This window comes from Chiloscyllium punctatum, chromosome 20 (genome assembly GCF_047496795.1).
Source record: "Chiloscyllium punctatum isolate Juve2018m chromosome 20, sChiPun1.3, whole genome shotgun sequence".
Taxonomy (NCBI): domain Eukaryota; kingdom Metazoa; phylum Chordata; class Chondrichthyes; order Orectolobiformes; family Hemiscylliidae; genus Chiloscyllium; species Chiloscyllium punctatum.
This window is the reverse complement of record NC_092758.1, coordinates 79,422,264-79,437,258: the sequence shown is the minus strand read 5'-3', so window position 1 is coordinate 79,437,258 and position 14,995 is coordinate 79,422,264. Positions and strand designations below refer to the sequence as shown.

Genomic DNA, 14,995 nt, shown 5'->3' with positions numbered 1-14,995 from the left:
TTCTCTAATATTTTACATTCCTTGTGATCAAGAATTCTTCTATCTGTCTGGCTTGTATAATGTTGTGTAGAGAGAAAGCATTGCCAGTCAAATAATTCCAGAATTGTCAGCCTTTTTTATTTAGCCCATTTGTGTACTTTCCTTCCAAGGTTGAGTGTGATCGAGGAACAGGTTGCTGTAATGCAGAACGTTTTCCTAGAATGGCATTAAAGAATACTAGATCACATGTTCCAAAACCCGTTATGTTGGACATTGTTGCACTTGCTGACTTTGAAAGTCCATCAAAGCAGCACGCAGTCCCTGATCTTTGTAAACCCAAAACATGTAGCAGTGAATTAGAATGATCCTGTGCATGGGCATTGGACGTTAAGAATTCACGTATTACGCATAGTAGACTGTGTGCATGAATACAGGGGCGAAAGATTTGTTTTGTTGTCTTGAATACAGGGCCATGTAAGCTTTTGCACAAGCTTTTAGCATATTCATATTCAGTACTACCTGTAGGGGAGGAAGAAAGGAAAACGTTTTACGCTTCAGAATTTGACTGGTGATCAACATGCTTTTCAGTTTAATTGTAGAAAACTTGGGGATCATCAGAATAATGAGACAAGGTGAAAACTCATTATCTTTCACAATGATTGAGAACTGACCTTTGGTTACTCCAGTGAAATTTAGTCAAGTTTGAGTTAATGCCCAATCTAGTTTTCCAGTTATTCCACAGTAATGATTTCCTACTGATGTAATTTTTAGCAAATTTTATGGCTTAAGCACCTTTTGAATTGGATTTTGGATAGTGTGCTGCTGACTGTGCAGTGTTAGTTCCTTTTGAAAATTCACATATATGAAATGATCTGGAGGAAAGTGAAAATTACAAATGACACACAACAAAATACAATTAAGCTTTGTCCTTTGAACAGCAGGTTAACAGCTATAAATGAAACATTTATTCCATTGCAACTTAACCATTCATGCAGTACCTTCAAATTCTGATGCACCATCTGCTTTTCTCTCTTAATAATCAAAAAACTAACTGTGAAAATACAAATTAAAATGAAGGCAGAATAACACTTAAATGACACTCTTAGGATTAAATAGTATTTTTGGTCTTTTTACCTTTTGCACAATGAAGTGGCAAGATGAAACCTGTAGAATGAAATGACATAATCTCTGCTGAGTTTGGAAATAAAGTGGTTCAGCAGTGTTTAAAAAAACATACTGTGATCATTAAAAATTCATGGCCACTCATTATTGTTTTGTTGTGGTGTTTTTCGCATTTTAACAAGAATTATCAGGCAGATCTAAGTTGGCTTCGGGAAAAAGCTACTTTGCAATTGCTCATATAGTGTTCAACTGCGTTACTTTCGAGCTACATACAGAGATTCTGATGTGTCATTTCATTCTGCATGTTTAATCTTGCCAACTATGGAATGAATCTTAAAACAGTTATTCACACCAATGTATATTTGTGCAGATTGAATGATAAATGTGATTAGACTGAAAATAGCAATGAAGAGGTGGGAGCAATTTCAAAAACATAATTTCCATCTGAATGAACTTTTAGCACAGCAATTTCCTTTTCCAGCAAGAGATTTTATTTGAAACTAAATTGATTTTTCAGCAGTAATGTTCCCAGGAACAATTTCTTGGTAACGACTGAATCCTGTTAAAGCCAGCAAACCTAACCATTATCCTGACAGCATGCACTTGTAAAATAAGAAATTGACTCAAATCCATGAATGAGAAAAGTTAAAGCTGTAGGGAACAGAGAAGATGATTTTTATATTTGGAAATTTAAATATACAGGCTCTCTGCCTGCTATGTTTGTTTTAATGGGATGGGTAATATAACTGAAATTTTGATCATAAGCTAATGAGATTAATCATTTTGTGTGTTATTTCTTTTTTCTTTATCTCTAATTTAAGATGTAGCCACAGTCGTGTAACTTGAACCCACTGTGTTCTCATTTTCAGGTATGCTACCCGGAATGGCCCCACCAATGGTGCCCATGTTGCCTCCACAGGTTACAATTGCTTCTTCGGTCACTCTTCCTGGAGGTATCCCAGGCTCTGAGTGGACAGAATATAAAACTGGCGATGGGAAAACCTACTACTATAACAACCGGACATTGGAATCCACGTGGGAGAAACCACAGGAGCTCAAAGAGAAAGGTAACCATTGTAAATTTTTTAAAAAAGCTTTTGCCCCACAGCATTTTTTCCCACATGTACACTGTTCACCCTTTCCCTCTTCAGAAGAAACTGAACACCTCCAGAAGTACAGTCCCATAAGAACTCTGTCACCACTGGTACCTGTGGACATTGTAAAAGAGGCTTGCCAGCGCATATAGGCAAGCTGTTCAAACACTAGGTTGTTGTAGTGACCTCGCAAAGACCAATCGACAACACTGATGATCAGGAATGCTGGATGATTTTCTTTTCTCAAACATGGGACACTGAGACCAATATTTGTGCCATCAGTTTCTGAGAACACCTGGCATTTATGGCTCCATGATGCACAACACCATATCTTTTATATCAGTTCTGTTTCTGCTGCCAGTCAGTACAGGGTTCCAGGTCTGAGAGAATAGTTTGATACATTGCAATTTGTACAATTGTTTCAATGTAAGAGTTGCTGATGGAGCAAGAGTTCTATCATGTCAGATAGCTATCTCTGGTCTATATCTGCCTGAACTTGAGGTTGCTCTTTTCTCATTACTGGCACAGCTACTCTTAAGAAAAGGTCAGTGCTTCATGTCTCCTGACATCCTGGGAGTATCCTCTGGTTTCCTCCCACAGTACCAAAGATGTGCAGGTCAGGTGAATTGGCCATGCTAAATTGCCATAGTGTCAGGTGCATTAGTCGGAGGGAAATGGATCTGAGTGGGTTACTCTTTGGAGGATTGGTGTGGACTGGTTCGGCTGAAGGGCCTGTTTCCACACCATAGGGAATCTAATCTAATATATACGTACTGGCCAATGATGATATGCTGGCTTCTTTCAGCTAGGTGTGAGAGTCCATTCACAGGCAAAATAACAAAATTACAGCATCAATGGAAAATTATGGCATTAGTTTTTAATTGTATTTCATTGAATGTTTAATTGTAATCAGCAGGTGGGCATTAACTGGGAACTCATTCATGCATATCATGAGGCATCTTGTGCTCCAGTGGTAGTAACCCTATCTCTGAGCCAAGAGAGCCACCTGCTTCATAGGTGTGTTATAACATGTCTGAACAAGTTCATTCGAAAAACTCGTGTGTTGTGAGTCTCTTGTGGCACAGTCGTAGTGTCTCTACCTCTGAGGCAGAAAGCCTGGGATCAAGTCCCATCTGGCCCAGGTATGTGCCATATATCTGTCTGAACTGGTTGATTAAAAATATCTTTATGCATGTTATGGACTACTTGCAGTGCCATGGTTATATCCCTTCCTGTGAGTCACGAGGCCTGGGTTGAAGCCTCAACTGCTCCAGAACTGTCTCATAACATATCTGAGCAGGTTGTTTTGAAAATGTCTTCATGCATATTATAGGAGCAGACTGATCAGACTGTGTTTGCTGAGTTTGGAAATATATCTTTGAATGAATGTCTGTGGGAGTTAAATGAAGGCTTAGAAATGCATAATTAAACTCCAGTTCTATCTTTTATTGCTTGGCCAACCATAATCGGACAGTAATAAAAGCAAAATGCTGGAAAATATTAAGCTCAAGTAGCATCTGTGGTGAGGGAAACAAAAGCAAAATTTTATTATACGGTGGAGGACAGGATATAATAAATCAGAAACAGGTTGTTGGTGTAAGTCCAAAGGGTTTCAAATGGGAAAAATAAGGAGAAAGAAACTGACTAGAGATGAATGACAGAATAGTAAACGACAGTCATCCAAAAGTAAAAGAGAGAGAGAGAAAGAAAGGAGAGTTAAACCAGAATCTGCAAAGAGGAAAGGGAATAAGGCAGTGGTTGCAGCCTTAAATTCTCGGACTTTTACTCCAGAAGGTTGTGAAGTAGAAACTTTAAAGGTGATGTTCCTCAGGCTTAGATTGAGCTTTGTTGGAACACTGGAGGTGGATGAAGCCCAGATGTCAGTGTGAGAGGAATTGTAAAAGTAAAATGACAGGAAACGCAAAGTCAGTCTTGGGGTCTGAAGCTCTTCATGCCTAATCGTGCCCTCGGCCTTCTCCATGCCACTTCACACACTATACGACCATAAGACATAGCAGTAGTAGACGACCATTTGGCCTATTGATTTTGTTTTGTCATTGAGTGAGATCATGGCATATTTGATAATCCTCAACTCCATCTTCCTGCCTCATCCTTTTATTCCTTATTTCCTTATTGATTACAAAACTTATCTTTGTCTTGTCTATTCTTAATAAACAAGCCTCAACAGTTTTTTGTGGTAAAGAATTCCACAGATTCACTACTCTGAGAGAAGAAATTCCTCCTGATCTGTGTTAAATGGGGAAACAACCTTTCCACATTGATCATCTCTCTCCTATCATTCCTTTAAACTCAGTGTGTTCAGGCTCAGCCTACTGAACCTCTTCTCTTAGGAAATGTACACATAATCAACCTGATGATTCCCCTCTGAACTGCTTCCAATGCCAAAGTATGTTTGCTTCCATCAAGGGCCCAAAGCTGTTGAGAGTATTCCAACTGTTGTGTAACTAGAGTTTATAGTTTTGGCAAGACATCTTTCTTCTTATATTCCATTCCCTTAAAAACGAAGTCCATTTGCCTTCCCAATTACTTACTGAACTTGTATGCGAACCTTTTGTGTTCATGCACCAGAACTCTAAATCCCTTTGTATTGCAGTTTTCTTCCATTTCAATAATATTCAACTTCTTTTTTTTTGCTAAAGTGCACAACCGAGCATTATCCGACTTTACGTTCTGTCTACCAAGATTTTGTTCACTCACTTTACCTGTCAAATCCCCCTGTGAACTTTTTATTTCATTCTCACAGCTGTCTTCTACCACTTCTGTGATTTGTGAACTTGATAGTGTATTTACTTCCTTCATCTATGTTGTTCGTTTATATCGTAAATAATTGTGGCCACAGCACTGATCCCTGTGGGACTCTGCAGGTTGCTGCCCTGAAAATGCCCCCGTATCCTAACTCTGATTTGTGTTAGTTAGCTAATCTTCTGTCACTGCTAATATCAGACTGAAACCTCTGCCCTTGTTTTGCTTTTCTTTCCTTAGAAGATTATGATTTTATTCTTGATTCTTTTGCTTTTAGTCAGCAGTTTATCAGCATACTGCCATTCACACCACCTGCTAATACTGTTTTATTCCTGCCTTTTCTTATTACCACTCCCTTCTGCCTTGCACCACAACTGTTTTATCATCTCTCCTATCTTCCAAATTAATTAGAAAACATTCTAGATCCTTTTCCACCATTCTCTACTCGCTTTACCTTGCTTCAACCTGTCATGTTTCTAACTTTTCCTAGTTCTGATGAAAGTTAATTGATTTGAAACATTAGCTCTGTTTGTCTTTCTGTAGTTGTTGCCAGACCTGCATAATGCCATCATTTTGCAGTTTTCTTTCTGATTTCCAGCATCTGTAGTGTTTTGCTCTTATATAAAAGTCAAGTATCTGCTTGACCATGTTGTTTTGCCTCTTGATTCAGCAAAATCCCCACTAATTGGTGTCATTAGCTTTGTAATATAAATAGGTTTTGAATTACTGTCTTGACTCAGTTGATGTCGCTACAATTTCCAGACAACTTTGAGATGCTTTTAAATTATTTACAGTTGCCCATCTGTTTTTGAAACTCAGCATTACAAGTCTTGCAATCGACTCTGCAGATTCAGTGTTGGTCGAAAATCTGGAAGGGGCCATATTTGTGTTTCTCCTGGAGCTTTTCAAATTCAAGTTATCAAGGTCTTGGTGCTGGAAATGGTACACTTATGTTTTAATTACAAACATCAGGTGCTTCTTGGTTGGGGGCTACATGGTTGGAAATGGTGCATAGCTTTCTTCATCCAACAAAATATTTCTAATCTTAACCTCAGGGAAAACTGCAAATGCCATTTTCCCTTATGATTTCCCATAAAAGTAAAGACCTTGATTTCATCAATCAGAATTGGGTTTGAACTCAGGTCCTTGAGGCAGAAGGTCATTTCTCACACTCTATCCTGCCAGTTTGCCATTACCACTCCTAAAGATAATCCCAAAATATCCGTTAATCCAATGCACTTGACACAATCTAGTTTGCTTACTTTCCTCCTCTTCTCCCAAAGACATGTGACATGGTTAAGATGTCATGGGTGTTGTTCCCCTCCAGTTACTGTACAAGTGGCAACTCTCGCAACCTTGTTGAATCTCCTATCGACTGTTGTTAAAAAGAGGTTGTTCAAATTCCAATCCTTCACAGAAGGCCAAATGGTGATTGCTCCATGCACAGTAGTGATAGATCCCTCATGGGTACTTCTGTGACCTCTTGCACAAGACAGTGATATAAATACATTTTTCAGCTAATTGAAAGCAAAGATTAACCTGAGGCAGAATTGCATAAAGTAAATTTGTGCATGATATGGGAAGTGCTTTTGCCAGCTCTTTGAAAAAAAAGGTGTTAATTCCAAACTCTTTTCTTTGCGCTTTCAAGTCGGTATTCAGCTCCCGAGTCAAAGATACTATTGACTCTATTATCACCATCTTTTCATGCAGCGCATTCCAGATAATTTAATTAAATGCATTTAAAAAGGCATTTGTCTCCTCACCTGTGGTTCTTTTCTTAAATCTGTGTCCTCTAATTCCAGTTTCTCTTCTAAAACATCATCAATACCATTCCTAAATTAACATGTGCATCTTAATAAACATCAAACTCAAAAATTAAATGTGAATTGACTTTTTGGGATATTTACTTTTGCCAATTAAGTCCAGTCTAACAGGATTTCAAAGACCACCTGTGCTTGTTTATGAAATGGCTTAAGTAACAGTAATGCAACTTTTTATGTTTGAAAGAAGTTCTTTAGAATTCCTTTGTCAATACTGAAAGCCTTTTCTTATCTAAGATTATTTTAGGGCAAACAAATATGTATATGGAGACCACTCAAAAGTAGATTTTGTATCTGATCAGCCTATGACGGATATGTAGAAATAGAAAATCTGGTAACCTGTGTTGTACTTTTTTTTTTCCCCATTCTGCAGTAAACATAGCTGAATCTACTAATCTGACATTGCTTAAGTTATTTGCCACACAAATTTACAGTAGCAAAATGCCAGGGTTTGGGATCCAATTGCATTAGAATTTGCCGTTGACAATGAGAATACATTTTCTTTCTTGCACAGTGTATTGTCCAAATAGAAATGCCAACAGTGATTCAGGTGTGTTCTGTTGGTGCTCTTAAGACATTTATATTTCTGTCTGTCTGTTGGTTGGTGAGGCTTTTGTTTTATAAACTGGAAGTAAAATTTGTGGTTGGTCACATCAAACTTCTTCCAAAGCTGCACACTTGCATTTAAAGAAACTTTGAGTTCTTAATTAGATCCATCCAAGATATTGGTGTTAGCTTTCTATATAATAATTTAATGTCAAACCAAGCATGTTTTAATATCAGTTGAACCAAATCTTTTATCAATTGAGAGCTTGTCATTAGCTCCATGTTTCTAACTGATCAAATACAACTCCTGAAGGAAATTTTCTCTCTGCAAGAAGAAATGTTACTTTTCACGTTTGGAGTTATAATAGCCAGCATAACCTGAGTCAATGGAAATGGAGGAGTCCAAGCTGAAGAAGTGAGCTGTTTGACTCCTGTGATCTTTTATTGGCATGATATAGTTCCATGAGCTTATATGGGGAACATAGCGCAAGTTAATTAAAGTTGTAGAGCTGGTCATCCTCCCAACCCCCCAAGTTAGGGTCTCTTGATAATAAGGAGTGAAAACTATTGCTGATTTTCATTCTCTCATCCACAGACTGAGGAAAGCTACTGAGCTACTGTTAAAGCAGCTGGGTTTCCACAAAATTTCTGCTTGTTCACTGTGCCCCTTGAGATTCTTAACACCAGGCTGAGCTCAGTTCAGCATCGACTGTATTGAACCTGTGATCTTTTAGCCTGCATAACATTTGCTGAATGATATAGTATCTTTAACTACTTTGCCATTGGCACTATTGTCTGAGAGCAGGTAGCTAGGTGTACATTTGATTAATATGGAGCTCCTTCTACAACAGCTGCCAGAATTCAGCTATGCTGCTTGCACTTTTTCAATAAAGACTTGCATGTTGTTTTACTTTCAGCTTTCATTTTCTTTTCCATCTTAAATGTTGAAACTATTGCATTCAATTTTTGGTACCAAAGCAAATTGATTTTTGTGTTGAGTTTTTGTGGTTGAGGAACTAATATAAATACTTTCTTTTGTACAGCAGATAAAGAAGTTGAGAAGCCAAAAGAACAAAGCAAAGAGCCAGCAGAACCTGAACCAATGGAGATGGAAGAGGAAGAGCCCAAAGAGGAACCTCCAAAAGAGAAGAAAGAGGTCTGTGAACAGACTGTCTAAACAATTGCTTTAGTCCATTCATGGGACGGGAGGGAGAAGTTTGAAATCTTTCCTTTCATTCCCCCCATTTTGTACAACCTTGAGTGCTTAGGCCAATCACAGAATGACTGCATCAGCTTTGTCTGAGAACAGCTCACTCAGAACAGACCAGCATTGAAACCTGGAGATGCTCTGCTGTCAATGACTTGACTGCCAAATGAATAATGCTTTGAAATTATTGAGTTAAAAATCACACAACGCCAGGTTATAGTCCAACAGGTTTAATTGTAAGTACACTAGCTTTCAGAGCGACGCTCCTTCATCAGGTGATTGTGCCTGATCACCTGATGAAGGAGCATCGCTCCGAAAGCTAGTGTGCTTACAATTAAACCTGTTGGACTATAACCTGGTGTTGTGTGATTTTTAACTTTGTACACTCCAGTCCAACACCGGCATCTCCAAATCTTGAAATTATTGGATTCCATAACCAATTTTTTTTAAACTGTGACATTGGAATGAAAATTAATTACAGATTAGGTGTTCTAATTATGGATTAGTAATCCAGAGATCTGGGCTAGTAATCCTAAGAAATAGAGTTCATATCCCATCATGGCAGTTTGAGAATTTAAACTTTTTTTTAAACGATGCGAATAAACAAGTTACATAAAAATAAAAGAAAGTGACTCTGGAGGTGTTAGATTATTGTTTTAAAAAAACCAATTAGTTTCTTATTGCACTTTAAAGAAAGAAACTTGTTGTTGCCTGATCTAGTCTATATGTGACTTCAATGCAATTGACTCTCAACTGCCCAAGGCCATTTGAATTACCTCCTATTGATGTAAGAGAGAGCCTGCTACCTTGAAGGATTAAAATTAGGAATCGTGCCAATTTACCTGCAACCCCACATAGAGTGAATGATCTCTCTTTCAAAATAAAAACAAAACTTCAGTATTGTTAATAATGAACACCCTTCTATTATGTTTCCACTCCAGACTTCTTTGAGAATAAATACTTCTTCAGTGTCATCAGCCTGTTCAGTGTGTTGATGCTAACATGCAGTCGTAGAGGTGTATTGGACTTTTTAAAAACTTGGGTGATGTAATGCTGTACTCTTGCTTTGAGCACCTTGAATAGTTCCAACTCCGAATCTGTACTGCATTTCACACTGCGAATGATATTTGGTCGCATTCAGTATTGTGACAGTGATATGGCTCATAAAGATAACTAGCTTGGAAATTTCTGTTCTGAAGTTTAATAACCATCTATAATACAACTATCTATTTGCCCCGTCACTTTTAGGAACCAAAAGAGGAGGTGTTGACTGAAGAAGAGAAGGCTGCACAAAAAGCCAAACCTGTGGCTACCACTCCTGTCCCAGGTACACCATGGTACGTAAGCAGCTCTGCTCACTAAGTTCGTGCTTGGTCATTGTTGGGTATTTATGTTCTTATATCTGTGTAGAATTTAAATGAATCTTCAAAAGTAAATGAAGATCAATATTTGTCTTTGTTGTATTTTGTCTACGTTGCTGAATATAGTCATGTTACAACATGTGGGTGACTGAGTAAACTTTCAAACTTTTAATCTGGGCTGAATTTCATATTAGCTTCTTGAGGTAGAAAGATAGTCTTTTGCACTTGGTTTTGTGTTAAAAATCCATGGACTGTTGGTTTTCATTTTACATGAAAGCTGAGTGCAGGGTATTCTTGCATTATCTTGCCCAAAAAAAACTACAATTCTCCAATGTAAGCACATAATTTCTATTCTACATTTTGTTCCCACATGTTTGAAAATAAGTCTTTATTTTGGAGTATATTAATTTGTTTGCCTTTGCCATTTTTGAATTGGGTGGGTGGACAGGCAGGCAGTCTTATTTAAGTTGAGACAATGTTTTATTTTAAATCAGACTGATAAAGGTACTTGTGAGTTGCAACAGACTCAGTTCATGTTGAGGTATTTGCTTCGGTTGGGGGGGGGGGGGGGGTGAAACTGTTGAGGCTTTTCCTTGAAGGGGGGGTGGTGGGGTCCTTAGTGTTGTGGCAGAGGAAAAGGAACATAAGCAAAATACAACTTTATCTGCCCTACCATTCTACTTTGGTTTTGTGCAATCTGATTTTGTGTAAAGAAAATCTTTGTTTTTATGAACTAAGGCTGGTCTGTCTAGATATTTGTTCACTCTTTGTCTCAGGGCCTTAAGTTTCATGTTTTTAAATTATGATCTGGTCCTGAGCTAACACCATTTAATTTCTAATGTGCTTTGGTAGCAATCATAAAACACTCAGTGCACTAAAACCACACTCAAAATGCTGAAGAGCAGCAGGGAGCACTGAATCAGTGAGTTGTCAGAAAGGCTGACATTTGCTTTTCTTTAATAAATGTCATCAATACACTGGTGCCAAATTAAGTGGCACCATTGAGATGCTGTGTCCTATAGAAACAATTTTTTTTAACAGTTTTTTTTTGTCAGTTGAAGGCATCAGAAGTATCTAACTAGAGATATTGCTATTTTTAGACCCCTTTGCTTTAACTTAAAATCCGAATACAGGAATACTCCTTCAAATTTGGATAGACTTTTGAAAAAAAAATGAAATTGCTGCTAAAATTCAACTGAAAGAACTTGTAAAGAAGGGTCACTGGATCCTTAATTATATTTTCTCTCTGCAGATGTTACCAGACTTGCTAAATTTTTCCAGCAATTTCTGTTTTTGTGTCTAATTTCTAGTATCCGCAGTTCTTCCATTTTTTTGGACACACTTTCCTTGTATTTCACGTGATATACTATTCATTTCAGACTAATGGACAAGTTTTGTTTAAAGCTTAATCAGGCTAGATTTGTTCTGGGTAGTGAGCCATGGTCTGGTGGATTATTCTTTTGTTAGTAGAAGATAATAGTGGCCAGCAAAAGCAAAATGTTGACCACTGAGCAAGTCAGCACAAGGAAAGAATATAAACACATAGGTATGCTGCCAGTAAATAGTGTTTGGACGCTTAGTGTACAAAATAACTGGTTTAAAATTATTGCACTCCTCATATGGATTGTGCCTTCAGCAATCCTTGACTCTTATTCCCATCCCACAACCCATCTTCTGGAGTGGTTATGCTATATTCAGGTTATTTATCTATATCACATATCAACTTTTCAATATCTCTGTGCCCCTTCTGTCTGTCTTACTGATGTCATTCCTGTAAGGGATTTCCTCCATTGTTCATCATTTCAATTGAGCTTTCTTCATTTCAAATTCTTCCACTCCCAACTGCTTAAAACTTATGAGCGCCTTTGTTCCCTCACTTTTCCTTCATCCTACAACTTCTTTCAAAATCTATATTCACTGTTGCCTGTTCATCTTTTCAGAAATCGCCTCATTATCTTTTCTACAGTTATCAGTTTTTGATATCTTGTACAATAGATATTGGTTCTTAACGTAGGCTTGTCACTTTGGAAATGCTCTCTCATGTTGTGGAAAAAGACAGGCCAAAGTCATGATTGCTGTTTATTAACTAATCATTTGGTCACAGGATTTTTTCCGTTGGACTTGCAGGTGTGTTGTGTGGACTGGTGATGAGCGGGTGTTTTATTATAACCCAACAACCCGCTTGTCAATGTGGGATCGGCCAGACGAGTTGGTTGGAAGAGCGGATGTGGACAAAATTATCCAGGAGCCTCCTCATAAAAAATCTGAGAATGAGAAAAAACCTAGTGAGAAATTCTGACTTGATTCATTCCTGTAACATTGCCTCTAATATGTGTATCTGATGCTCGGACTGGCAGTTTGAATTATTCTGTACTGTTGCAATGTACTTAAGTGTGTCACTGAGAGAACGTAGCTTCTGTATGAGTTCTTTACATAATTGCCTATGATGGCTCAGTGGTTAGCACTGCTGCCTCACAGCACCAGGGACCTGGGTTTGATTCCCGCTTTGAGCAACTGTCTGTGTGGAGTTTGCACATTTTCCCTGTGTCTGCATAGGTTTCCTTTGGGTGCTCCAGATTCCTCCCACAATCCAAAGATGTGCAGGTCAAGTGAATTGGCCTTGCTAAATTGCCCATAGTTTTCAGGAATATGTCGGTTAGGTGCATTAGTCTGGGGCCAATGTAGAGTAGTAGGGGAATGGGTCTGAGCGGGTTACTCTTTGGAAGTTTGGTGTGGACTTTTTGGGCCAAAGGGCCTGTTTCCATACTGTGGGGATTCTGTGATTCATGGGATGAATTGTTGCTGGCGAGAGCAGCATTTATTGCTCATCCATAATTGTTCAGGGACCAGTTAAGAATCAACCACATTGTTGTGAGCCTAGGGTTGCATGTAGGCCAAACCAAGTAAGGACAATAGATTTTCCTTCCTTAAAGATTATTAATAAACCAGATGGGGTTTTTACAACAATTGATAGTGGTTGCAGAGGAACCTGGATTATCCAAATACCAATTATCAGAAAATTGGATTATCTGAAGGAGATCTCCAGGTCCCAATGGAAACATTACATCAAAGATGTGTTTCTAATAGTGATCGCATCTTTTGTTTAATTGATTAAACAGGCACCATCTCCAAGTGGCTGACCTTCCACCCTCTTTCTCTCCCCACACTTTCCCTGGAGTTCTACAGAGGGGCGTACCCTAAAACCCCTTCCCCACAAAATTTCTCCAACATTGTCCTGTACAGGTCAAAGGTGGAACCTGTCAAAAAGTTGCAGTAAAAAGTTGTGTTGGGCTGGGGTGTGTGTGTGTGTGTGTGTGTGTTTGGAGACTTACCCCACAAAGGCAGCAGCAGTAGTAGTATTGTTGGTGTCCAGTCTGACTGCCCAGGAGAGGGGGCGGGTGTGTGCGGGGTTGGATGGCAGGTGGGGGGTGGTGATGGACAGAGTTGTGGGGTGGGGGGAATGGTGTAGGGTGGTGTTGGGAGCGGGGAATAGTGTTGGGGCCGTGGGGCGGGGGTGGTTTTGGGGACTGAGTCTGTGTTGGGGTCGAGGTCTTGTGCGCTGTGTGCTGCTACAGTCTCCTGAACGGGGAGCAGACTTTTAAAAACTCCGAGCCCCAGAGGAAAGACATTTAATTGGTTAACCGAATAATCAATTATCCGAACGAAATAGTGCCCGCCCATGATGTTCAGATAATAGAGGTTCCCCTGGACATGAATGCCATTCAGCGAGCTATTAATACCTTGTTTAATTGATTTCAAATTTTACCATCTGCCCGTGATGGGATTCAAGCTCATGCTTGGTTACTGCCTTTTGTGGTGTTAATTGATGCTGGTTGACCATTCTATGGAATGCAGGACCTAGGTGGCCCAGAGTTTTAATTTTAATTGATTAGTGGATATAGTATGTAAAATAGTGTCTTTACAACAGTAGAAAGTTGAGGTTTTTATGACCCTCATTGGTGATTTGTTTTCTTGTGACATAAATTGAAATGAAGGTACAAACACACGTTAATTTAAATTAAGGTGTGTGTTTCCCTTAGCAATGGCACTTAGTAAAAGTATGGGGTTACGTAAAGTTCAGCATGAATTATTTTAACAAAGAACTAAATTGTTTAACAAAAATTATTCTTTTGAACAAGTTAAATTTTGCCAGTGGGGTGAAGAAGTTAAAATATTTTTTTTATCTAGTTAAAGAGGAGACTGAGCCCCTAGAAGATGAATATGATGATGAACCAATTAAAGCAAAGAAGCGAAAGTGAGTATTGTAAAGCCTGATAAATCTGCCATGAACAGGAAGCCTTCAAAATACTGTCTGCATTGTTTGATTTTTTGTTTCATCTGGTTGAATGCAATGCATTAAAAGCATTTTTTTTTCTATGTATGCGTATGTAATTTTAAGTAGTCAAACTCCAATCTTCTCTCTTTCTTTCTCCAAAGCATTAACTCCAGCTTAGGTACAGTCCCTTGAGTGTCTATCGGTGATTTATCCACGTGGATATTTCTGACATGGGCACAGTTGGCAACCTGCAGCAGCTTTCTGCGGCCCTATGCGTTCCTATATTTCATTAACAGGCTAGTCCCTCAGAGTTCCTATCCAGCTGGAATGAGGGAAATGGCATGCATGGGAAGGCAACCAGGAGAGAGGATTATGGGGTGAGGACAAGTGGAAGGGAAGGGTGCAGTTGTGCTCAGGAGAGCAGTGGACAGATTGGAAGAGGGAGAGACAGACAGACAGACAAATGCATGTCAATGAACAAATGAGGATAGATAGATATGGAGAAACATTAGTACACAAATGGGAAGGATAGACAGACAGTTTCATTCATGAGTGGGAGGGAAGACTGGAAACGCGCACAAATATTTGTTTGTAGGATACACAGCGAGATGCTCATAGGTCGACAGATGGAGAGAGAGAAAGACTTGCACTTGGCCGGGAGATATCAATGGAGAGCCTTGGATGCATTAAGTTTCCACCTCCCTCCTCTCCTTTCCCACTTATACTCCCCATACCGTCCACCTGCGTATGATGCAGACTAGAACGCACGTAAAATGTGAGCTGAAAAGCCACTTCCACATAAAATTCATTGAGGCTAACTCCGAGCG

At 38.9% G+C, this 14,995-nt stretch overlaps 1 protein-coding gene across 6 annotated transcripts in view; it reads left to right on the top strand.

The window, feature by feature from the left end:
- tcerg1b (transcription elongation regulator 1b (CA150)) overlaps positions 1-14,995 on the top strand; it is a 105,917-nt gene that overhangs the window by 63,513 nt on the left and 27,409 nt on the right. For 3 of the 6 annotated variants that reach the window (XM_072591109.1, XM_072591107.1, XM_072591105.1), the window contains 5 exons: positions 1,971-2,168; positions 8,371-8,480; positions 9,780-9,868; positions 12,020-12,177; positions 14,081-14,147. In XM_072591109.1, coding sequence (XP_072447210.1) covers positions 1,971-2,168; positions 8,371-8,480; positions 9,780-9,868; positions 12,020-12,177; positions 14,081-14,147 — 622 coding nt within the window. Of the gene's footprint in view, positions 1-1,970; positions 2,169-8,367; positions 8,481-9,779; positions 9,869-12,019; positions 12,178-14,080; positions 14,148-14,995 lie in introns of all 6 variants that reach the window. The other 3 variants (XM_072591104.1, XM_072591108.1, XM_072591106.1) reach the window with 1 other exon arrangement.